General features: G+C 35.7%; 3 protein-coding genes across 4 annotated transcripts; 2 read left to right on the forward strand and 1 right to left on the reverse strand.

Moving 5' to 3' along the window:
* Positions 1-166: 166 nt before the first annotated feature.
* LOC110692685 (protein MIZU-KUSSEI 1-like) lies at positions 167-1,672 on the forward strand. Its single transcript, XM_021869721.1, has one exon. The coding sequence runs from the start codon at positions 524-526 to the stop codon at positions 1,283-1,285; it is 762 nt and encodes a 253-aa protein (XP_021725413.1). The 5' UTR covers positions 167-523; the 3' UTR covers positions 1,286-1,672.
* A 17,272-nt stretch (positions 1,673-18,944) lies between these two features.
* On the forward strand, positions 18,945-20,129 carry LOC110692687 (magnesium-transporting ATPase, P-type 1-like). The gene is made up of 2 exons (XM_021869725.1): positions 18,945-19,517; positions 19,600-20,129. The coding sequence occupies exons 1-2, from the start codon at positions 19,362-19,364 to the stop codon at positions 20,116-20,118; spliced, it is 675 nt and encodes a 224-aa protein (XP_021725417.1). The 5' UTR covers positions 18,945-19,361; the 3' UTR covers positions 20,119-20,129.
* An 18-nt stretch (positions 20,130-20,147) lies between these two features.
* LOC110692686 (probable glucan 1,3-beta-glucosidase A) lies at positions 20,148-24,508 on the reverse strand. Of its 2 annotated transcripts, XM_021869723.1 has the most exons (10): positions 23,827-24,508; positions 23,621-23,736; positions 23,401-23,520; positions 22,650-22,838; positions 22,129-22,287; positions 21,693-21,862; positions 21,442-21,597; positions 20,901-21,253; positions 20,622-20,801; positions 20,148-20,528 (listed from the first exon to the last, which is right to left on the reverse strand). In XM_021869723.1, the coding sequence occupies exons 1-10, from the start codon at positions 23,918-23,920 to the stop codon at positions 20,443-20,445; spliced, it is 1,623 nt and encodes a 540-aa protein (XP_021725415.1). In that variant the 5' UTR covers positions 23,921-24,508; the 3' UTR covers positions 20,148-20,442. The 2 variants fall into 2 exon arrangements, with proteins under 2 accessions (XP_021725415.1, XP_021725416.1); XM_021869724.1 differs by lacking the exons at positions 23,401-23,520; positions 23,621-23,736; positions 23,827-24,508 and adding an exon at positions 23,226-23,386.
* Between the last annotated feature and the right edge of the window lie 493 nt (positions 24,509-25,001).

Below are 25,001 nucleotides of genomic sequence, written 5' to 3' on the forward strand. Positions count from 1 at the left end.
TTTGTTCAACCTAATGAACCTAATATATATGTATTATCCAAAAATAATATAAAATATTACTTAATTTCCTACTTTGCAAAGCAAGGTTGAATATATTCATAAAACACTTGATCGACATTTACACCTCATTCACGCAAACATTACTAGGAAATATTTATTTAAGTACATTTAAAAAAGAAAAACTGTCAACTTTGCATCAACATATATAAAAAGGAAAAAAGCATCAAAATCAATGATCAATTGAATGATTGAAATCAAGAATAAATTAAACTTAGCACCTTCTTTCACTAATTGAATCATTCCATTATAATTAATGTGATTAGTGTCAAAAGATAAACTAAATAATTACCCATTGGTGGGCTAACTAGATTCTCATAAACCCACGCACATAAACCTTTTTTACATTGCTAACCTCATCATATATTCATATCCCTTTCTCTATATATAGGTGTACCACACAAAGTTCTTAGTAGCTCCAACAACCAAAACACATCACCTAAATTCTCTACCAACAACCACCACCATGCCCACATACCGGAACATGGGCCCCACCCACATTGCCGCCAACGTTACCACCGTCGAATGCCACAAACAAGTCCGAACGTGGCGGCTCCTCCGTGCCATCATGGAACTCCTTATCCCTACATGTAATTGCACCTTTGTCCAAGAACAACCTAACCACCAAATCAAAAAACCTACACAAAACCATCATAATCCTAAACCAACTCATTCGAGAACCTCCTCAGCATCCTCATCCTCGTCCTCATCCTCATTCTCATCCTCATCCTCATCCTTCCTTACAGGAACAATCTTCGGATACAAAAAAGGCAAAGTAAAGTTTTGCGTTCAAACAAACTCGAACGCAGCAACCCCAATCCTTCTTCTAGAGCTAGCAGTCCCTACAACAATTCTAGCTCGCGAAATGCGAGGCGGGGTATTGCGAATCGCCTTAGAATGCTCCTCCATGCCCAGTACTAATGACCCTTTTTCTCTTCTCGAAATGCCGGTTTGGAAAATGTACTGCAATGGTAGAAGGGTAGGTTTTTCCGTAAGGAGGCGGCCATCGAAGGCCGATACCGAGGTTTTATGGAAGATGAAGGATGTAGTGGTGGGTGCCGGCGTTGTTAGCGGTAAAGAAGTTGGATGTGAAGAAGATGATATTATGTATTTAAGAGGAAATTTTGAAAGAGTTCGTGGGTCGAATGATGCTGAATCTTTTCACTTAATTGATCCTGATGGTCATATTAATCAAGATCTTAGTATCTTTTTTCTTCGATCTCGATAATCGTTATCGTTATCGTTGTCGTCGTCGTCGCCGGATCAAATTATCTCCTATGGACACTCACTAGTCCATGCTATATTTGCAAACTTTCATTTGCATGGGATTTTTTTTAATTGGGTTGAAGAAGGAGGTTTTATAATTTTTTGTCAAATATTATTTTGGTAATTTCCCATTTAGTTGGTTGTCTAACAATTTTCTCTTAGTTTTTTAGCTGCTAAAAGAGACTTATTATAAGTGCTTTTTTGGTAGTTGTTGTCATTATAGAGAAAATTTGTATGTGTATTAACTACCCAAAGGGGGTATTGTTGCTAGCCAATTTATGTAAATGATTTATTCATGAATTAAAGTATTTTGTGGATTTTAATACATGAACTATATAGTTCGAGATCAGATTGCTTGTTTTTATTGCTTTATTTGTTTATTAAAATTATGATTAAAAAAATGAATTAAATATTTTTATATACTCAAATCAATACTCTCAAACAAAAACCAATGAACTTGCTGGCTTGGAGGATAGTTAAAAGATAAGAGCATGCACATGCATGCACTACTACACATTTTTTTTTCCCTAAGAGGGGATTATTGAACTGCAAGAAATAATGTACTCCGTATATTAAGACTTTCAACGTAAATCCTAGCCGTGAAAGTTGAATTTACTTTGCAAATATTAATCATTATTCATGCTTGTTTTACGAATGTTAATACGTTTATTTATATGGTTAGTCCAATCTAGTTCCGGCAATAAAGAAGGTTTAAGAAGCTAAGACAACCTAACAAGGTTTCTAATTTGGAAAGTTCAACTAACTTAATTGGTCAAAATCTCAGGACTGCGGTGATATTCAAGATTTGCAATTAAATTTGTATACTCCCCCTGTCCCAGAATAACTGACACAGTCAACTTTGTACACATGTCAATGCACACGTTTGACTTTATTTTTAAATAATTAAATATTTATTAGATATTTTGGGACGAATGGAGTACACTATTGTCTTATATGACTCTCTCTACTTACCCACGATAAAAGTACACTGCCACCCCTCCCCCAAAACTAAGGATTTATTGTATTACACTCAACCAAGCATACCTTCAAAGTTTAAACAAGTTTAGTTTATAATTTTGATTAAGTAAGAATCGGATGAAAATATATATCACACTTTTTTTTTCTTTTTTTTTTTTTTTTTTTTTTTTTTTTTGTTGTTGTTGTTCATCTGATAAAGAAATATATGGCACATTTTATTGTATGTATAGCACTGTATACTTCACTTTCGAAATGTTGTTTTCCCGCACGCTCCTTATCTTTATTTGTCAGTAACACTGTAAACTGCATATGATATGACATGCATGCATGTCAAGTCTTTCGTTCTCAGTTCTCACTAGACACTAGTTGTTGCACACTACGGGTGCAGGCAATTTAGCATGATTTGGTCGTGGTCAAGCATTGTCGTGTGGCATCTATATATACACAAGTACTCTGAAAGTGGTTCTTTAGTCCTAGCTTTTCAAAATTCTTGTGTACAGACTACGGAGTCTATCAAAAGATCAAGAAATTATCACAAATAATATATAGAGTACATCTAGTCATCAATACCTATTTAATATTCCGTATGTCGTAAGTGATAATAAATGGTAAATTATGTAAATTGTTAAACAACGTTTCCATTTTACAAGGAAACGCTCCCTTTTTGACATGGAAGGACAATGTTGCCTTGTGTGTAAGTTGTAGTATATAATGGTCCATTATAGATTTATGGGACATGTTGGCATTATAATATCATTCCCGACTTACTAGCACGTGGTAAAAAAAATTCCCGACCCTTCCACATCCGACCCCACCACATTCGATCCACCACCAAAAATCCAAGTTTTTTTTAAAAAAAAAATTCTTAAGCATTAGCGACGGGTTTAGGACAATGGACGACAACAACGTTGGGACACCGGAGGCTTTGTCGGAGGATTCTGTAAGTCGTCGGACCTTTTTTTAAAATTTTTGAAAAAAAAGATCCGCCTAAATTAGGATCCACTTAGGTGGATCACTTAAAATTTTCGGATCCACCTAAGTAGATCCGGAAATTTAAGGCGGATCTCCACATCCGCCCAGAATTTCCGGATCTTCTTAGGTGGATCCGGAAATTTTAAGTGGATCTACCTAGGTGGATCCTAATTTGAATGACTTGAATCATAATGTTTTTTATATTCTGAATCAACGACAGGTTCTTTGGATACCGTATGGGCCCGAGTACATTGTCATATTGATAACTAGATCATTGCAATTCGTAATAGTTTGGAGGCATCAAGATCGAAAATTGGTGAGAAGTATAGACAATTGCCACTATCACGTATAAATGGCAAAGTGCCTCAACATTGTTTGAAAATTTTGGATGATGAGACGACAAGGATGAAGGAGTTGAGTGACCAGGTGTATGAACGTTGTGGTTGTGCAATGCGTGTGACCCATGGTTTACCATGTGCTTGCCAGATACATGATTCGCTAGTTGCACATAAGGGCTTGTATATCAGGAAAATTCATCCATTCTGGAAGACCTTGGTTATTGGTGATGGTGTTGATATACCTGTGTTCGTTGATGACTCAACCGAGGAAGCTTCATGTTTTCGTTCCCTGATTGATGAGGTCATTGGTAGTGATCCTGCTATACTTCGAAATGTATCTCGCATCATTGAAAAGGAGCTGCATCCGGATCATACAAACCTTGAAGAACCACATGTAAACCACAATGTTCGAGGTCGACGAAGGAACAATGATACCGGGCGTGATCCCTGTTATTTCGAGCATGTAAACTGTCGAAACAGTCAACGTGGTACACAACAAACAGGTACGACCGCAGGTAAGTCATGAAATTAAACTTATTAGGCCTAATGTAAATTACACTTATTTCATCTTGTAGCGTACTAATAAATGACCATTTATTTTGGGGCAGAAGATCATTGTGACATCAGGCAATGCAGGTACTTACACTTGCTTCTAGGACCGATGGTGTCTTACATCACGGCATGGAAGGATATCATTGATGATGGAAACTGTGACTTTTGTTGTGTGGCTGACTTCTTCTTTGGTGATCAAGTGCAATGGTTTACCACTCAGGAAACAATTGCAAACGAGGTCGCCGCTCATCCAATATTGTACGAAAGGATTTACGGGATTGGAAGGCTTGGGTTAAATATAGCACGTATTCGATGGGATGGTGGGGCGGTTGATATGCGACATTGGATGGTAGCAATTCAGGATTTATTTCCTTTTGCTACTTGGTTCAACGCATGGGTGATATGTCTCGGTATAGGGAATGTACCAACCTGCTACTACCCATGCATCACGGTGTTACCGTAACGGGCACGAAGCACGGTTAGGGCACCCACTCAAGAGTTTGTGATCGCTACAGTTGGTGGGTCACATTTCATCCATCTTGATCTCGCACAGGATTCACCTCTTCCCCCAATTGCAGGTTAGTGCACCGAGCACCACGAGCCAAGTGTTGTTGGATGAGATCAGCAATTTGAAGTTAGAAGGACCATGTGGGATGCATTAGTTAGATAGTGAACATATTTATGTACTTTTATTAAGGTTGAACATTTGTAGTTATGTAATATAGATTAATAAAAGTAATAAAACTAAGATCCAATAAAACCAAATATAAAAGTGTCCAGTTCTTACATTTCATGCCGAATAAAGAGTAATATAAAATAAGTAAGACAATTAATAAAAATCAAACCACTAATCAAAGTACTAAAAGATAAAAATAGTCAATATTTTACAATCCAAAAATCTATAACCCCATTATCGTGTTCCAATCAACTACCAGCTGCTCAGTCATTGCCCTAAACTCACGCGACATGTTGGGATACTCAACAAGAGATCTTTGGTGAATCTCCATGGACCGACCCATCCACTACAAAGATGAAAACAACATATTGTAGACATTACAATTACTGGAAGTAGGATTAATAGTATAACTAAACAATACTACTTACATAATCCATGTTAGTCCTCTCAGGTAGACCGATACTCCCAGCTGGTGAACCCCCACGAAATACACGAGGGTGAGAAAATCTATACAGCCACTGCATGTAACCAAGTACGAACGTAGGTGCTCGACGACCAAGTCTGGTGTAGGTACCTAACACTATACTGAAAGACGAACCAGAGACAAACCTAGTCCACATAACAGATGTCATCTCATTCGGAAATTTTACCCGGTACATCTTCAAGTTGGTCGGTCTCTTGGCCTTCTCAAGCCTGATAATGGTCCTTGGAAATTCCTGCACGAATCCAAGTTGTCAAACCACTCGATTAGGCATGTACGACTCAATGATGCTACGGTATTGTATGCAAACAATAAATAAAGTGGTAGGCACATGATGTGTAGGATCAACTCCGTACGGTAGCCAGTTAACCTCAAGGTCAGTCAGCTCATTGAGTCTACCACGAAAAGCTAAGAGGCGCTCCTTTCTCTTGTTGGGGCATCCCGATCCAACATCCCAAGCAGACGCACGAGGGATAATAAGCTCCCTTGTCAAGGTACCCTGCTGAGGCCAAAAGCACGGAAAGTACTCGTAAATCCACGCTTGCAGAAGCGTGAGACAACCAACGATCGAATCAGTATTTTTTCGTGATGTCGTACCCAACTGCCGATACAGGTACGCTAGAGTAGCTGAACCCCAAGAGTACTCATAAATCGGAACACCTTCAACAACAAGTTCGTGAATGAAGGAAGGATGAGCGCGGTTACCACTCTTGTCTAAAAACAGTGATCCTCCTAGTACTAACCATATGTATGCAGTATAATGGACACTAAAGGGCCTCTACACCTCCAAAGTCGTACCAAAAATCCTCTCAGTCAGCACCCCACTACCCTGCCAAGTGGTTTTAGTACCATACTTCTCATTCAACTTATCCGCAGTCAAATCCATGATAACCGAGCACACGTCCCGTATGGAGTCTGTTCTAGGAGTAGTGGAAACCATAGAACCATCAACACGAAGCCCAAGAATATGGTACACATCGTGCAACATGATCGTGATCTCCCCAAATGGCATATGAAATGTGTTTGTATCTGGCTGCCATCTCTTAACAAAAGCAGAATCAACGGCTAGTCGAGATGCTTTACATAATCCCGGGTAAGTGAGACAGACCAATGCCATCAATCAACTCGAGGTGCTCATGTTCAAGACGACCTCGCCAATCAACCAATGCAGAACATAACCGTGTCCTACTCAAACAGCGCAAAACTTCTTGCTCCTGCCCGCCCCATAAATGACGCCATGTGACCACCAAAACTAAGGATAACACTCCCATCCTCAGGACCACTTAGCATCAACTATTGCACCAACCATGTCTCTACTGAGGTGGTAGTAGGTTGACTACTTGACTACTAATAAATCTCCCATGTTGACCCCTATATACCTTATGAAAATCCTAATGGTCTGAGTCTTTGTCCCGATAATCATGACGTACCGGCTTTTCGTCCTCATTGTCAGATGTAGGCCGTCCACCCGAGTACATGGGGCGGCTCCCTTGTGACTGATGCTCTCCCGACCAACTACTAGGAGACCCATATTGATGCTCATGACGAAGCGCTGCCCTCGTAATATTTGAACAAGATGACTCCCTCCTAACAGACGCATTCAAACGTTGTGATATAGCATGAAGAGCACCCGAACCCTCAATCTACATTAAATATGTACAAAATCAAATGTCAATAATAATTACAAATATAACTATTTGGTTAACATTGAACAACAACTGATATTAATATTCAAAAAAAAAAAATTTCAGAACAACACCACCACCAACAACATTATTAATAATAAGGACGATAATAATAATAATAATAATAATAATAATAATAATAATAATAATAATAATAATAATAATAATAATAATAATAATAATAATAATAATAATTAAAATAATAATAATAACAATAACTATAATAACAGTATTAATAATAATAATTATAAACCACATATTTCGCAACATACTAATAATAACAACAACAACATTAATAATAATAATAATAATAATAATAATAATAATAATAATAATAATAATAATAATAATAATAATAATAATAATAATAATAATAATAATAATAATAATAATAATAAACCACTTCTTAAAAAAAATTAAATCACGAAAAAAAAATTAATTCAGGACTTCCGCCTGAAATATCCGGATGAACCAAGGAGGATCCGGATTTTCCAGACGGATCCACCTTCGAACATCCGGATTTTTAGGCGGATGGGTGGATTCGCCTTAAAATTTCGGATCCTCTTAGGTTCGTCCGGAATTTTCAGGCGGATCCTTCTAACTTTAATTTTTTTTTTTCAATTTTCAGGCGGAAATTAATACATGCTCGCCTCCGGTGCCGCCGCCTCGACCTCCATAAGTTAGCCTTATTCCGCGCCGGTCTGCCATTGCCGGAACTTCGTTGGCCTTCCTGGATTTGTGGCTGTCGATGGTGGGTTGTGGCTTTCTTTTCTTTTCTTTTTTTTTTTAATTTTAGAGAGATGAAATGAGAGTGAAGTTACGAGAGAGTTGTGATATTTTCAGAAATGAGAAATGAGTGTTGTGAGTGTCATGAGTATTTATTTACGAGGGGTAAGTACGAAAGTTCGTATTAAAATGCAAGTGGTGCCTTGTAAAATGTAAGTGTTGTTTAACAACCCTCTAAATTATAGTACTGTAATAACTATAGTATAGTAACATGTGTGTAAATTTATAAATACTATAGGATCATAGTAACATGTGTGAAAATTTATAAATACTACATATTACTTCGTATTATAGATTTACAGTAACATGTACAACTCTCTTTGCAAACACGTAACAACTTTTTTTTTTTTTTTTAATACCGTATTCATTTTTGAATGGTAATTGTCTCATAAGAAGAGTCAATACGCAAAGAAATTTCGGATCTAAATGAGGTAATAAATAAGTATTTGGACATAATTAGTACATAAGTAATGAATGCTTGCAAATACTCCATCCGGTTTTTTTAAGTGCCAATAAATTTGGACAGTCTGAACCAAACACTAATCACTCCACTAACAATTATTTAAATCATTAGAATGATAATCACTGGCAAATAATGTTAGGGTTTAATTCTGATAAATCTTTCTCCTCATAATGCAATAAATTTTTAAGAATGTTATTGCACCTTTTCTCTATCATGGTGGAATTGTTTTATTATGTTTGTTTGTGATTTTTCCCCACACATTTCACACACACACACACAGAAAAAAAAATAAAAAATTGAGTGGTTGATTTGCCATAAATCCCATGATAATTTAAGAAAAAGAGGTTGGACATGAAAAAGAAATTTATATTAATGGAGCCCATTTTGCACTATTATAGGGCCTTTACCCAAAATAATTCGACAGCACATTATACTTTGCTGGTTACACTCATTTACTCTGGCCTATTTGTGACGGAAAATGGGCCCAAGTGGTTTGGACTTTCTCTTAGAAGGCCTGCTATAAGACAATGGCCATGTCTTATCGATTAAACCTTTTTGTGCTAGATCCTATCAATCAATTATTTTTATTTTTCACTTTTTTTTTAATAGAATCTTGTCAATCATTTGTATCATTTCATTGCACTTTTTATAATTGTTTAGCCAAAGTAGACAAATTCACACGTGTATTTGTGCCCACACATACAATCCTGCCCCCTCCAAAAACTTGCATATACAAATCATTCAATTAATGGAAATTCTCAATAGTAAGTAACCTTGTATTTGTGCTACACGAAATAATAGCCGTTGTTTTTCTATTTTATATAAGATGGTCTTAATTAGAATTTTATTATTTGTGCTACATGGATGTGCCTCGATGAAGGAGTATTGAAGATTGACTAGGCACGTTCGTGCCTCAGTAGGGCTTCAAAGGTATTCGGCAAGGCACATTCGTGTCCAAGGGAGGCCCGTGCCTCAGCAGATTTCGTGCTTTGCATGTTTCCAGATGTGAGGCACGTCCGTGCCTAAAGGAGGCATCGTGCCTCAACAGTTTTGACCGATTTTGAATACTTTGTTCGCGGGCTTTATTTCCTTAAATAAAGTCTATCTTTTATAGTGAATGGGTTATTATAAATACCCTTAGGTTATTTCCTAGCCGCTATGAAATTCATTATCAATCTGTAATAATCTGGAATTTCTCCAAAATCAATGAAACTATTACTCTCGTCTACCCGTGGACGTAGCCAACGCATTGTTGGTGAACCACGTAAATCCGTGTGCTATTTACTTATTTTGCATTCGTTGATTTGTTCTTTCTCACATCCGTTACAACAATCTTATTTTAATAAAGGGTGGAGCTGGTGGTGGCTCAGTCTGTAGGGGGGTTTCGGGTTGGGATGAGGATGGTGGTGGAGGTTGGATGGGTGCATGAATTTTTTTTTTAAATTTCTGAATTTGCTCTTCTTTGCTCAACGATTTATGATTTCGATTATTATTGTTGAGATATTTTTGCCGACTTTTGTTGACATTTCTCACGATTAGGTGTCTAATTTGTAGAATTTAATTATTGATTTGTTTTTATTTTATGTAATTTTTTACTTTGTTCTATTTTATTTAATTAGGGTTTTGGAATACTAGTGTTATATATCTTGCTCTTTATCCGCTTCTTTCGTACCGTTTCGTTTGATTATTGATGACATTGATTGATATAGTTTTATTGTGAATTGGAATGGTTTTGTGGATTGGATCTGTTTAGAATTGTTGTTTTTATCTATCTGTTGTTCTTGGATCTTTAGGTGGAGCATTGTGGTTGTTGCTAGAGTTGTTGTGTCTTTTAATTAAGGATATGATGATATGATTAAAGTATTTGCATCTTGGAATTTCCAATTCTATATTGAAGTAGTTGCATTATGTTAAGAATAGATAACGACTTTTTCCCGGATATCTAGAAAAGTTCTGATTTCTGAATCGATGGGGGTATATTTGCTGATGCTAATTTATGTTATCTTTGCGGTGTTTGTTGGCATTTCAGTTGTCTGTCTTGTTCTTAGGATCTAGGCTGCAATGGCAGTAATAGCTTGCCGTTGTATGTTGCGTTGTTAGAATGTTGATTTTTAGTGGTGCTGAGCTGTTCTGGATCTGTGAATTTGTATTAATTGTTTACATTGTTGCTTGAATACTCCTTTGCATCTATTTTCGTTGTGGTAAGTATTTGATGAGGTCAATGCTATGTGTTAACTGAAGAGTAACACTATCAAGGAAGTGGTCCTCACAAAATATAGCTGGAAAGCCTGTTTTTGACTTGGTTGTTTATAAAGTAGTGGATTCATGACTTCATCTCATCTAATATTAATATGCACCTCTAATATTTTATTACTAGACCAGGTATTTATCATGAGATTTAGTCTTTTTGCTGTTCGATTTTCTTCTTGTAGTATCAAACCACTAATCACAATTTTAGTTAAGTCTACCTGTAATTCCTGCCCCTAGTACCATCTGCATGCTATATGAGAAGTCGAGACTATCCCAAGTTCCCAACAGAAGATTGTAATGCTAATTCACTATCCTAATCTGGATGTAAAGGGTGATTTTATCTTCAATTCTTACCCCCCCCCCCTTCCCAAGTTCCCAACAGAAGATTGTAATACTTATAATCTGCGATTTTTGTAGTTCGCTTTTTGTTTTTTGATCAGTTATGGTTTCATTAATTACTGTTTGTGATTTAGGTTTATTTCAATTGCTTTTTTTTCTTGAATTGTTATATTTGTTAATTTGTTGTATTGTATTCATAAGCTTAGATATATGTCAACTAGCTGTGATGTTTTGTTTGGTTTGGTTTGCTGCGGCAGTGTAACAAGCTGTGTTAGGATGATAGATTTGAGGTGTTTGGCTCAATTTTCTTATCTGTAGGCACCATGTTTTACCTCATATACTCTAAAACTCCATGCATATGCATTATAAAGTGCTTTCTCCACATTTGATTGTTACCAAATTTTATAGGATTAATCTTCCTTAATAATTCTATGCTCTTATCCTGTCCCTCGACAATGTCATTACTAGTGGATGGTGTTCAACTTTTGAAACTCGAACATGAACAAAAGGACAACATAAGCACTCTTTCATTCTTGTTATGAATAGACTGTAAATGAATTATATTACATTCATTTTTCGTGCATTATGGATTCTTGGAGTGAAACGAAGAGCCATATGTAAATGAGATAAATGTGTGTGAATGATATTGTACTAATGTACTTCGACTATCCCTCACAACCTCTTATCATGTCTCATGTCTGAAGTTATTTATAGTTTTGAATCGCAATATATCATGATGATCTAAATATTTGGTGTTTCCTTGGCTTGCAGGCTCAGACGCGTCCTAGTCCTGTAGGGCCACCAAAATTGACTGCTCGGCCTGCTGGACCTGGTCTTGCTAAAGGATGGTGTGTGCCTAAACAACAGGCCACTGATGCACAACAGCAGCCCAACATCAATTACGTCTGCAGCCAAGGAGTTGATTGCAAACCCATTCAACCAGGTGGTGCTTGTTACAACTCGAATAATGCTAGGGCTCACGCGACCTATGCCATGAACACATTTTACCAGACCAAGGGTCGCCAGCCCTACTGTTTAGGGTGAAAATACCCTAAGACACGTGGCCCAATAAAGGCTTGACACGTGTCAATCTTTCAACGGTCTGCAAAGGCCCGATCCCTTTGCAGACACGTGTCCCTTATACCCTAATTGAGGTACAGTTCTCCCTTACTATAAATAGTAAGGGTAGACCTCATTTATGACACACATACATTAATTGCAACCACAAAAAAAAAACAAACAAAGCCCAAACCACAAAAACGCTCTCGAACCGAGAAGCTTTTATTGTTCTTATTCCACTTCGAAAAGATACTAACTTAATCTTCGGAGGCGGAACTCCCACCCCTATCCGGAGTCTCCGTTACTTGTGCAGGTATAGGCGTAAGAAGGAAGTCTGCTAGGTGCAGGTACAGGCGTAAGAAGGAAGTCTGCTAGGAAATTGTAACTCTCCCGAAGGACATAAAATACCCCCAAACACCTACCTGTGCGACTTCTCCCAGACTGCTGTTATCTCTAACCAGAATCCAAGTAAGTATCAAGGCTCCTCTATACATATTTTTATGTGCTAATTAATAATGACATGTTTTAACTCTTGATTCTGAAAAGCCTAACTTGAAGATTCTCAATGATACGTAGATTGATCTAAGTTTTAGGCCTCATACTCTCATATCAACCGTCTTTTTTTTTTGCTAAACTGAAAAATTAATGATTAAAACCGATTTAAGCTAGTTTAGTTGTTAATCAAGACTAATTTTTGATCGATTTACTAGTTTACTTGTCATACATATGTAGCCAGCCTACCGATTAAAATTAATTTTTACTTGATAACTAAAAAATTTATAATTGACTTGAACAAGGCCTTAAACATGCTATCACATGTTAATTAATATTATGTTTTGCTCATCAAAGTGCGCTAAGTCATGCCTTTTAAATAGTTTGTTCATTTGACAAATGAGCAACTAAGTTTTTGCTCATTTGACAAATGAGCAACTAACTATTTGCTCATTTTCTAAATGAGTGAAAAATTGATTGCTCATTTCCCAAATGATCAAAAGTTTTATTGCTCATTTCCCAAATGATCAAAGAAATGTTTGCTTATTTTACAAATAATTAACTAATTATTTGCTTATTTGACAAATGAGTAAACTAATGGTTGTTCATTTCACAAGTGTTGATTTAATGAATGATTAAAGAAATGTTTGCTTATTTGACAAATGAGCAACTAATCATTTGCTCATTTGACAAATGAGCAACTAAGTTTTTGCTCATTTGTTAAATTAGCAACTAACTATTTGCTCATTTGCTAAATGAGCAAAAAATCGATTGCTCATTTTCCAAATGATCAAAGAAATGTTTGCTTATTTACAAATGAGTAACTAATTATTTGCTTATTTAATAAATGAGCAAAATAATGGTTGCTCATTTCACAAATGAGCAAACTACACTCAATTAGCACGTAGAGTACTGTGAAAATGCAAAGTTTGAAAATTTTGAGTAGTTAATGAAATTTATTTCTTTTGGATATTGGGAAAACAATACAAAAGACACCCACTATTACAGGTTATAAAATTGCAAAACAATTTTTTGCTCATTTATCAAATGAGCAAACTATTTAATGCTCATTTGTCAAATGAGCAGATAATTTTGGCTCATTTTGTCAAAAATTAATGTTTATTCTTTACTAATTTGTCAAAAATGAGCAAATAATTTGTCAAAATGAACAATTAATTTTTTGCTCATTTGTCAAATGAGCAATTAATTTTTGCTCATTTGTCAAACGAGCAAAAAATTCAATGCTCTTTTGTCAAATGAGCAAACTATTTAATGCTCATTTGTCAAATGAGTAAATGATTCTTGCTCATTTTGTCAAATTAATGTTCACTTGAGTGTGTTTGAATGTTTTAAATACGTTAGCCTACTAGCTCAAGGGTAGGGCATTGTGCAAATGCACAAAAGATGTGGGTTCGAATCCCACGTAGGTTCATTTATGTAATGTGGAGACACAAGTTTGTATGAGAGTTTAATTGTAACAAAGTTTATATATTTATCAATCATTTCAAACCATTTTTATGCTCATATAATTTAGTACGAATTTGATTTTTTTTTTAATTAATTTTGTTTATAGAGATAACCTATCTAGGAATTGAACCTACATTCCCTATGCATTTGCATAGTGCTCTACCAATTGAGCTAAAAGCTTCACATATGACATGTTGCCCTTTGCGATACCGGATCAGCTCCAGACTTTGGAGAGTAGACAAAATATCTTCTGCTTTGATGGCTTTAATGTCATTGAGCTCCTGCAAAACAATAAGCCACATATTCATCACAATCGAGCAGGAAACAGAAGTACAAAAGTTTTAGTCAAAAACATTAAAAAATAGACACATGGATCCTAAGAAGTTTTAAGTCTACAAACCAATGAGATAGAAGAAGGTTTTCATTCTACAAACCTTGATAGATATGTTTCCTTTATGCTTCTTCAAGATATCCAGAAGAACACGTGTCTAGTATCCCCTGTAGCTCAACAGCCCCAGATCTGAGAGTGGCCTTTCAAGTGTGCCCACCTTACCTTCTTTCTTAGAAAGTTCATAAGTTGTTGCTACCATAACTGATGTTAGCAACAAAGAGAGAAATGGCTATGCATATATTAGCAAAATGCCGAGCATAGATTCCCTATTGTGTAAACAACCCTTACTTCATTGGATCCTTAGAATAAGAAGCAGTGAAGTAACACAGGAGAGCGAAAAATTACTAGAAAATTGTTAAGGGTGGAGGCTTACAAAATGCAATAAGAAATTTGCCATAGCCTTTCATTTGATAGATGAGCAAAGAATTGTTTGCTCATATGATAAATACCAAGATCATCATCTGTTCAAATACCACCAACTAAGACATTAACTCAACTACCCCTGTCTGCCACACCAATCTGACTACCCCTAATAACAAAGGGCAGTTCATTTTCCGCATCAAAAGTATCCGAAGTATTACCTACAAACTCATTCAAAACAAACTCATTGATAATAGAGTACCAAGTCACAAGATTTCTAACAAGCATTTTATCAAACACCTTGTATGCACTATAAGGATATTCATAAGTATCATAAAAATGCACCAATAACCCATATAAAATCGATGAAATTGGCGTATAAAATTGCACAAAAATTAAGCAAAAAATCAGATTATGAAATCGCACAGGAAGTCAAAAAAAATCGAACAAAAATTAAACAGGAAACGCATAGGAAATCGAACAAAAATCAGAATTTTTTTTGATGAAATTGAAGCTAAAAATCGATATGATGCAATTAAACATGCAATTCAATGATTAATGCAATTCGAAAATTAACATGTAATTCGATAATTTTAATGAAAATTTTGAATCAAAAGTAAATTCGATAATCATCACAACATGAAATTCAATAATTTCAACAAAAATTCAAGAAGCTAAGAAGAGGAGAGAGAAATGACGGAATGAACATACCTCAATAATTGACGGAATTTCTGTACTTGTAAACAAGCTAAGAAGAGGAGAGAGAAATTATCAAGGTTGAGCCATTAAATTAGACGCCATTGATGAAGTCAGTTTTAAGGAGAGAGAAATCAGTTTAAGGAGGTTTATGTAATTAATCTCAGCTATTGAATTTAATAAGATTAATGACTGATATTTCTATAGACTATAGCTCTTATCTAAGGCAACAAAATTAGTTGTTGTAGTTAGTCGTTACATAGTGGTCGCAAAAAAAAAAAAATGGTGGACTCGCATTCACCATGAGTAATCTGCTCTCTATGTAAAAAATGTCATCTTCGGTTCTTTTGAATGTACTTTGATGTTTCTTATACAAAATAATTGTGACTGGTTCTATCATCACTCTAAAGGCTCCTTTGTCCTCTCTTTTTTATCAGCTTTAATGCAGTGTTTAAACATAAAGTGGGTAGCAAGTGTTTTTTTCCCTTCCTACAAAGTACAAACTTAAGAGATAATTATTGGTAACTTTGGGCCAATAAAAACCAAACATGAATATAGTCAGGCCTTTTTTTTTTTTTACATTGGGCCTTGAGTTATTTATTTGGACTTAGATAGTGTTTATATTTGACCCGTTATTGATCAATAATTATGTATGAACACAATCGGTTCCGGTTTAAAAAAATTGAGAATTTGGTGCAGACTACAGCGTAACTGTCTTTTTGGTAGTTAGGAAGTGGGACGTTTTAGGAAACTAAGCTTCCCGAAGAAAATAATTACAAATTTGGTTGCGTGGCAAAAGTATTTACAAAAATAAGCTTCTGGGGTAAACCGCTGCCTCGGGCAGCGTTTTACCCTCTATTTTTTTTAAAAAAAAATTTTGCTACAAAAACGCTGCCCCAGGCAGCGTTTTTATAGTTTGACTTTTTTTTTTCCTCGTTTATTTTTTTTTAAAATTAATTAAAAAAAAGGCAACAGCATAAAACGCTGCCCCAGGCAGCGTCTTATCTTGTTAATGAAACGCTGCCCCAGGCAGCGTTTCTGTCTGGTTGTAAAACCAGAAACTCGAGCTTCGTTTTCAATCACGTTTGCTCTTCATTCCTTCGCCTCCTTCGCAATCCTCTTCCTTCCCTTCCCAAATTTCCTCTTCAATCCTCTTCAACCCAATTTCGTATTATATCCAATTCAAGGTATGGTTAAATATTAGTTGAGTATTTACAAATTGTTCGTTATGTTTGTTGAATTCTTGAATTGTTGGTTAGTGTTGTTGAATTATTGAATTGTTGGATATTGTTGTTGAATTGTTGGTTAGTGTTGTTGAATTCATGAATTGTTGTAACGAGGAAAAAAAAAAAGTCAAATTATAAAAACGCTGCCTGGGGCAGCGTTTTTGTAGCAGAATTTTTTTTAAAAAAAAATAGAGGGTAAAACGCTGCCCGAGGCAGCGGTTTACCCCAGAAGCTTATTTTTGTAAATACTTTTGGCACGCAACCATTTTTGTAATTACTTTCGTAACGAAGCTTAGTTTCTTAAAACGTCCTCGGAAGTGGGTCCAAATTGGACATGCAGCAACTAGTCAACTACCTCAAATTCAGTAGACTGGTCTCTGTTCAGAAATCCTCTGTTTTGCCGCACCTAACTGTCAAGTGTCACTAGGAAGTCTGGTAGTTTAAAAAACAGACATTCAGTTTTTCTCACCTTATTGTCAAAATTTCGTACTTATATTTAGCTTAGTTTGGACCAAACTTCATAATTTCTTTATGTTTTTCCGACCATTAAGTTACCTGTTCTTCATTTTCTCATGGCAAGATTCAAACTTTCCTCCATTTTCACCCAAAAAAAGCCCAATTCAGCAAAATCTCGTTAATAGTACCACAAATAACTATTTTGTTGGAGTTTCTCTCTGTTCTTCTTCGCCGTCTCAAGATTAGAAGTAAGTTTTATCTTGATTTTGATTTTATAGATTATAATCATCAATTTCGTGTTTTTTTTTTCTTTTTATTGATTTTAATGGGAATTGAAATGGGTAGTTATTAATTTGCTGAAATTTTGCAGAAAGAAATGGCGGGAAATCGCGAATGGAGGAGGAAGAGAAGGTTTATTCTTGGTTATGTGCTTTGGCTCAAACTGATCAAGCTTTGGCTTTTGAATATGTTGAATCAACTAAGCAAGGTGAGGAATTTTTAATTATTTATTTTTTCGATTATTTTTTACTTTTTTTTTTTTTTTAACTTGTACACCATGTTTTTGATAAAATGTCTTTAACTTGTTGACTTTGATTGAATTTGTCTGAGTACAAATAATAATGTAAAATAAAAATGTGTTTGATATGCCTGTAGGGGCTTTGTCTTCTTGAACATGTAATTATAGACACAGTGACAGTTAAAACAACTTAACAATTAAAATGTATATACACCAGGTGACCAGGTTTATCAATTTATAGTCAGGAATGTACCTTAGACAATTGCGGGGTTGCACTTAGAAAGTAGGAAACAATGCAACTGCAAGCATTTAGAAAATGAGAAGCGAAGGGCAACAATCGCGTCTCTGGATAAACTCGTGTATCATCACTCAATGGCAAACTTCTTTACAAGCTTTTATGTAATGAAGAGAGGCCAAAGTTCATAATCTTCAACCCACTATATATGGCAATATGAACTAAAATTTCAAAAAACTGGTCATACATATACAAATTATTTTTGTTATGGCATTATAATATGCAATAACCATGAATGAAAGGTTGTGATGATATTACTGGAATCACTACTGTGAGTGATGGAAGTAATTTACACGAGTTGCTATAAATTCATTTCATATGTTCCCTGAAATTTACCATCATACTAGAGTAATTTATCATAAATAACTTACACGAGTTGCTATAAATTCATTTCTTATGTTCCCTGAAATTTACCATCATACTAGAGTAATTTATCATAGATAATTTGGTTTCTTAATTTGGGCTTACTTTTGTTAACATGGCTTTCTAATATGATCAATCCTTATCTTTCTACGCAGGATTGAGCTTTTCTGAAGCTAACAGAAGACTGAAAGAAAGTAGTCTCAATGTGACAATGTTCCAGTGGAATGCACATCACAAAAGTGGTGGCTGCTTCTATGGAATTCTATATTTCATCCTTTTAATGTAAATCTAATAGTCTTGTCAACACTGTCTTACATAACTTGGGACATTTTAAATGGCTGCATCATGCTGGTACCGGTTTTCATAAGTGTCACTCTTCGTTTCTACCAGGTCAGAATCTATTTCAGCTGTTTTCGGCTCTCAAAGACAAAGGTTTAATGAGCCATGCATAGTCATCTTTTGCTGATCTTCACCCTCGCAGGAATACAGTAGCACCAAAGCAGCTCTGAAGCTTTCTGAATATTTAAGATATCCAGTTAAAGTCCAAAGATGTGCTCGTAGAAGATCAAAGCCATTCGAGTCATCCAGCAAGTCGCCGATGGATGCAGTTGCCTAGGATGGATAATTCTATCAACTGTTTTACGTTTTTGGATAAGGAGTCCTTGGCTGTTGGTACTGAGCTTTCTGTTATTGGGAAAGACATAATGTGCCAGGTCATTAATTAATATAGTATACTAGCAAACTCTTTGTCGTCTGGGTTGAGCATGAACTATCCTAAGTGTTTATTTGGGTCTGCAAGCCTTGGTGCAATTGCCATCTTTGCTGGTGGTTGTGATATACAGGGTGACATTCTTAGTTTGAGATCCATTCCGAGCATGATCAAACCGAGGAAGATGTGATCAAACCGAGCAAAACTAAGAATGTTGCCCTGCATGGCTGCATATCACAACCAACAGCAAAGATAGCAATTGCACCAAGGCTTGCAGACCCAAATAAACACCTAGGATAGTTCATGCTCAACCCAGACGAAAAAGAGTTTGTTAGTATACTATATTTATAAATGACCTGGGACATTATGTCTTTCCCAATGACAGGCAGCTCAGTACCAACAGCCAAGGACTCCTTATCCGAAAACGTAAAACAATCGTTAGAATTATCCATCCTAGGCAATTGCATCCATTGACGACTTGCTGGATATGATGGACCTCGTCTGTAGTTTTATATGTCATTCTGATGGTTCCACAGTAGAAGCACTCTCCACAGAAAATCGCCAAAGGATTCAAATCACGAGAGAAGAATTGAGCAGAATTGGGTTACAGGTTCTTGGAGTAGCAATGAAGGAGCTAGAAATGGTATGTTCAATTTCCCTTTTTACAAACTTGCATCAATCTCATACCAAACCTATTGAAATTTGAAAGTAATATGTGGTTGCAGAAGATAGGTGTTGAAGGGAAACTAATTGGTGATTCCAAAGAGTCAGATATGGTTGGCCTAATGACATTCTATGATCCACTGAAGGACTCTGCGAAGCTAGCTTTATGGTGTTTGGCCAAAAAGGGAGTAGAAGAAAAAGTTGTAACCGGTGACTCTTTATCTCTTGCATTAAGGATTTGTGAAGAGGTAGGCATCAGTACAACTCATATAATCACTGGACCCGAGCTTGAGTTGCTTGACTGGTTGACCCTGGCACTTTCCATGAAGCCGTCAAAAAAAACAATTGTACTTGCTCGGTTAACTCCAACTCAGAAGCAACAGATGGTTCAAGCATTGCAGAATGGAGATCATGTTGTTGGCTTTTTAGGGGATGGTATTAATGACCCGCTGGCCTTGGAAACTGCTAATGTGGGGATATCTGTTGATCATGAGGTTATTTTTTCAAGGTCTGTTGACTGTTATCAGCAGAAAATTAACTTGTATTGGCACTCATTAACAACATATGAGAATTTTGTATGATAGAATTAGGATTAAATAACAAAGAAAAGCCGCATTCAAATTTCTCTTCAGATTTCATAAGAGTAAGGTAAATAAGGTCTGTTACAAAATGTATGTGATGCAAAAACAAGAAACTGCAAGTCAATAGAATTGGCACTCATTGACATCAGCCCATATGCCTTGTTTTCAAGGTCTGTTGACTGTTATCAGCAGAAGATTAACTTGTATTTGCACTCATTGACAACATACGAGATTTTTGTATGATATAATTAGGATTAAAGAACAAAGAACAGCCGCATTCAAATTTCTCTTCAGATTTCGTAAGAATAAGGTAAATGATGTCTGTTAAAAAATGTGATGGAAGAACAAGTAACTGCAAGTCAATAGTAGGAAAAATATGACATCTGAGTTGTGCGATCTGGGTGAGCTGCCTGCATAATAGAAGTGAATTTATGAAAACGTACACTATCAGTATCTGGTACTTCTGAATGGGACAAATCAATGGGAACTATAGATGTACTTACTGAATTCAAGATAGTTGTTTTTAATGTTCCATTCAAAATCCCAGTGCTTCCTGTCATTTTTTATTGTCCAATAAGCCCATCCAAATGAAGCAGCATTATAAACATCTAACTGTGCTTTTCCAAAACTCTGGTAGTCTTGTTCTGATCCGCTTGTTACATTCCATTCATTCACCCATTCACCTGAAACTCAAAGAAATACATTCATAAATATCTGAAGCTCGTTGATGGAGTTTTCGCAAGGAATTTTGGGCAATAATTGTAGATTTTTTTCTTAACTACCAATGAAAAGAAGTGGACCACTCGCATTGTTAAGCTGTTGCAGTTGAGCTTCCCTACTCTTGTATATATAGTCAATATTCTGAGCTGAACTCATATGAACAAAGAAAGTATCAAAAAGGTTGTAATAGTGCAGGTCCACCACAACATTTGTGAAGCCTATGTTAGCCTGATAAAGTTCAAGAGGATCTGCATTGCCGATTCTCTGGCAGACTATAACATAAGCTGTTGGGGAATACTTTCTCACTGTCTCATAGCCTTTTTGGTAATAGGAAACCAAAATGTCAAGCGGAACTCCTGCAGCCGATGGTTCATTCAAGAGCTCGATTCCCAGCAATGCAGGGTGGTGTGCATATCTGCAACAACAAAAAATTTCAGCTAGTTGGTGATGCAGAAACCAACGTGGTTTAAAATGGGACAACCAAATAGATTTGAGGCAATAAGGCTTCAATTCATTCGTTTTATATGTAAGGATTTTTCCCTAAACATAATGTTGTAAGGTGAAAAGAACAAATCCCAAGAAGCTTTGGTGTGGAGGGTTTACCTGGAGGCCAAGAAGTCAATAACATCCAATGTTTTATCAATATTATCTTGGGACTTAGGCCAATCAACTGAACCGTCTCTGCTTGCACTATGTTCCATTCCATTTTGAGAACCGGGGGCAGCATGAAGATCAATTATGCACTTGATATTATATGTTCTGAACCACAAATGTAACATGCTTGTCAATACAAAGCAAAACTCAAAATTCACCAATAGACTATATACTTCATAAGTATTAGAGCAAAGACCTACTGCGCCCAAGAAAATGCATCGTCTAATGCTGCCAACGATCCCCCAATGAAAGGTGCAGGAGGATCAGGATCAAAAGCAATCCACCAGCCAACAGGGATCCTCACCGCATTTATCCCATGTGTACTAATAAAATAAAAGTCATCTCTGGTAATAAAGCTGTTTCTATGTTCCTGTGCTTCAAAAGGTGAAGAAAAACAACACATGTAAGAATCAGAACAAATTGTGGGTTTTCTGAACTTCTTCATTAAGAAAATAGACTAAATACCTCACGGGCTAAGGAACCACTAAACTATTCCCTTCGACCCACATTAATCTATTGATTCACATTTTACAGGAAACTTTTATCTGTAAAGTTGAGGCTCACTCGAAAGACTCAAAGCATTGCCCCGATACATTACAAGAAAGTGGATCAGAATTGCTAACAATTACAGCATACCTCCAGAACTTCTTTGGCCTTGGCATGTCCATATCCATTTGCAAGCTGGAAATCGCCATTAAGATTATTGGACACGATTGTCATCTCAAAGGTGGCTGCATTATCATCCCATCCCGGCGTCCCTTGATAATCTGCTGTAATCTGGCTTTCTGTCATAGCCTAAATTGTGAGACCAAATCACATAATTCTTAGTAACCAGCATTCTGAAAAGAGAAGCCGACTCTGTGACTCTTAGCATAAAATTTTGTTCAGCAAAACTATATTTTGCAGAGCACCATGCAGAATAATTTCTTTAATGTGTTAGAAACTGGAAGTTTATTATGTATAAACACATTAATCCAAGAGTTTTGTTTCCCCCCTTTTTTTTTCCTGATCATAGTCGTTAGACAAGGACATTTAGTCATGTACTTCGAAATTCTCTGTTAGAATTTTGTCATATACTTTGAAATTCTCTGTTAGAATTTCTGATGATTACTGGACGATCATTAACCCGATGATAAGCTTAAGATGCAAATACATACCTGCAGGTATATGCCACTCTGAAGTTTAATATGAAATCGGCTGCTATTGTAAAGTCTCTCTATGTAAAATGTCTCATTGGTTGCGGGTGCATCTGTAGTAGCTGATACAGAGCTTCCTTGACCCTCACATGTCCAAAATTGCCCTTGTGTGGAGCGCAATTGGAATTCTTTCTCGGACACTCTCCATAACTGCAATCATTTTGTTGAATGCCTTGAACATTATTTTCATCAATTGAAAATTCAAATATCAGTAACCATCAAAAATCTTTTAAAACATAGATGCAGGAGTAAGAAAATCCTGAATATATTGCATATTTCATCACAGCAAAATGTTGAGCAGTTCAGTCAGAAAAGTTATTGACCAAAAATTCAGGCAGAAACAACCTTTCAGATTACTGTAAGGTCTGTAACTAAGCTTATTTCGAAAATTTAGATAGACATATTATCTAACAGGAAATAGTTCTTAGTCACGTCTGGCAAAAAAAGTTGCACATCCATGATCATAAACCAAAACTACCAATTTCCATTACTCTATTACAGAAAAACTCATTGACACACAATTACAATATTACATACAAGGAATTCTGATTCCTGTTCATGATCACATCCTGTTAAGCACACAAGCAATAACTTTTTCATGTAGCAAAATGTATACAGAGTACCAATCAATTCTGAACCAAACCAAACCGTAAAAAAGTATGTAAAAACCACACTTTCAACTTGTAAGTGACAAAAGTAGTCAAAAACGAACCCGAAACGTTTCCCAGGAAGATGGTATATCCCTACTGACTGAGACATTTGAGCCACCTCCATTTTCAGCAGAAACATACTTCTGTAATGTCACTGACTTAAACTGCACTTCTGTCCCATCCTACATTTTAATTGAAACACAAGCATAAACAAACAAATTCACTATAATTTATTCATATCAAAATGATAAACCAAACAAATCCCAAGTCAAGAAATCTCACAAGCATATCTCCATTGAGAATTCCATCAAAAAGAGAAGGTTTAATCCACCCTTCAATCACCAACCACCCACCTAAATTTACTGCTCTAACTTTTGAATTTCCTTTTATTCCTTCCACTTCATTCAATAATTATCAAACAAAAACATGAAAATTATCACAATTAGGATAAAAAAAAGTTCAATAAAAAAACAAAGCAAACTTTTTACCTGATAATGCAGCAGAGAAGAGGAGACAAAAAGAAAAGAAAAATGCCAAAACCCATTTCTGGAAAACAAATTCCATGTGAAGTGTACAATTCATCTCCTACAAGATTAGTTCTAGAAGAAGAATATCATAAAGTAAGCGGAAATTTATCCAAACTCGTTAGGAAATAACCCCACTTTGAGCAGAATCTTTGGTAATTCCTTTCTTTGAGATAAATCAATCCCAAAAACTGTACTAAGAAAAATAAAATAATTAACGTCTTTTAACAACGTTCATGTATGTGAGACTAATCAGTTCTCGTGTACGGAGTATGATCCAAGAATCATTACATTACTTACTATAGAAACTTTGAGAATGCTCATAAAAAATTACTACGTAGCATTACAATAAGGAAAAGGTTATTAATACATGAATTTTTTATTTTTGGAATTTTTTAAATAAAAAGAAGATGGTAGAAGAGAAGAAAAGAACAAATTTGGAGAACTTTAGAGGAACAGAGAAAGCCCAATTTTTGCTGTAGTGTGCCATGTTAGGCTATTAGGATTATAAGGTTTTTGATTATTGATCAACCACCTTACTGCAGCTGAAAAGGCATGCCTTATCCTAACCGAATCAACATTTTTTATAGGTAGAAACTTCATTAAATTGACATTTTTTTTCTTTTTGGACAAGGATAAATTGAAAGTATAATAATATCATGTAACTCATGTTCAATTAAATTTACAAGTCCAATTTTTAGAAAATGGTAAATTATGGAGAATAATTTAGTTAGTTCAGATTAGAAAGGCTTTGGGTTCATAGAACACACTTTTAATTTATACAACAATGTGCTAATTTGATGTAGAAAGATACAGTGTGTTGTAAAAATTTTAATATACACCTTATGGTGACTCAATGTTTTTATTATTCATTTGGTGATTAAATGCGAAATTCATTGAATGAACAAAAAATATCTTTAGGTACACCTTACACAGTTACACACGGGTGTACATAAGAATATTTGATTTTTAAGAAGGTTGTCTCGCTCAAAAGTGGGAATTCACTTGTCCCCTTCTCCATAACGACCTCGTGAGTGACATCCGAAGTTCAATAAGAAATCTCGATTTAAAGTTAGATGGACTCAGGTCGATGACATTTGTGGAAATTGTTATGGACCTCAACCTCTAATGAGTAAGAG

Source organism: Chenopodium quinoa, unplaced genomic scaffold (genome assembly GCF_001683475.1).
Source record: "Chenopodium quinoa cultivar QQ74 unplaced genomic scaffold, ASM168347v1, whole genome shotgun sequence".
In the NCBI taxonomy this organism is placed as follows: domain Eukaryota; kingdom Viridiplantae; phylum Streptophyta; class Magnoliopsida; order Caryophyllales; family Amaranthaceae; genus Chenopodium; species Chenopodium quinoa.

Bases quoted from the DNA above. Each gene is read 5' to 3' on its own strand.
- LOC110692687 (XM_021869725.1), top strand. From the start codon at position 19,362: ATGATGGACCTCGTCTGTAGTTTTATATGTCATTCTGATGGTTCCACA. The intron at 19,518-19,599 runs GTATGTTCAATT...ATGTGGTTGCAG, and splicing joins CAATGAAGGAGCTAGAAATG to AAGATAGGTGTTGAAGGGAA.
- LOC110692686 (XM_021869723.1), bottom strand. From the start codon at position 23,920: ATGAATTGTACACTTCACATGGAATTTGTTTTCCAGAAATGGGTTTTG. The intron at 23,737-23,826 runs GTAAAAAGTTTG...TATTGAATGAAG, and splicing joins CTTCTCTGCTGCATTATCAG to TGGAAGGAATAAAAGGAAAT. The intron at 21,863-22,128 runs GTATGCTGTAAT...TTTGAAGCACAG, and splicing joins AGGCCAAAGAAGTTCTGGAG to GAACATAGAAACAGCTTTAT.
- LOC110692685 (XM_021869721.1), top strand. From the start codon at position 524: ATGCCCACATACCGGAACATGGGCCCCACCCACATTGCCGCCAACGTT.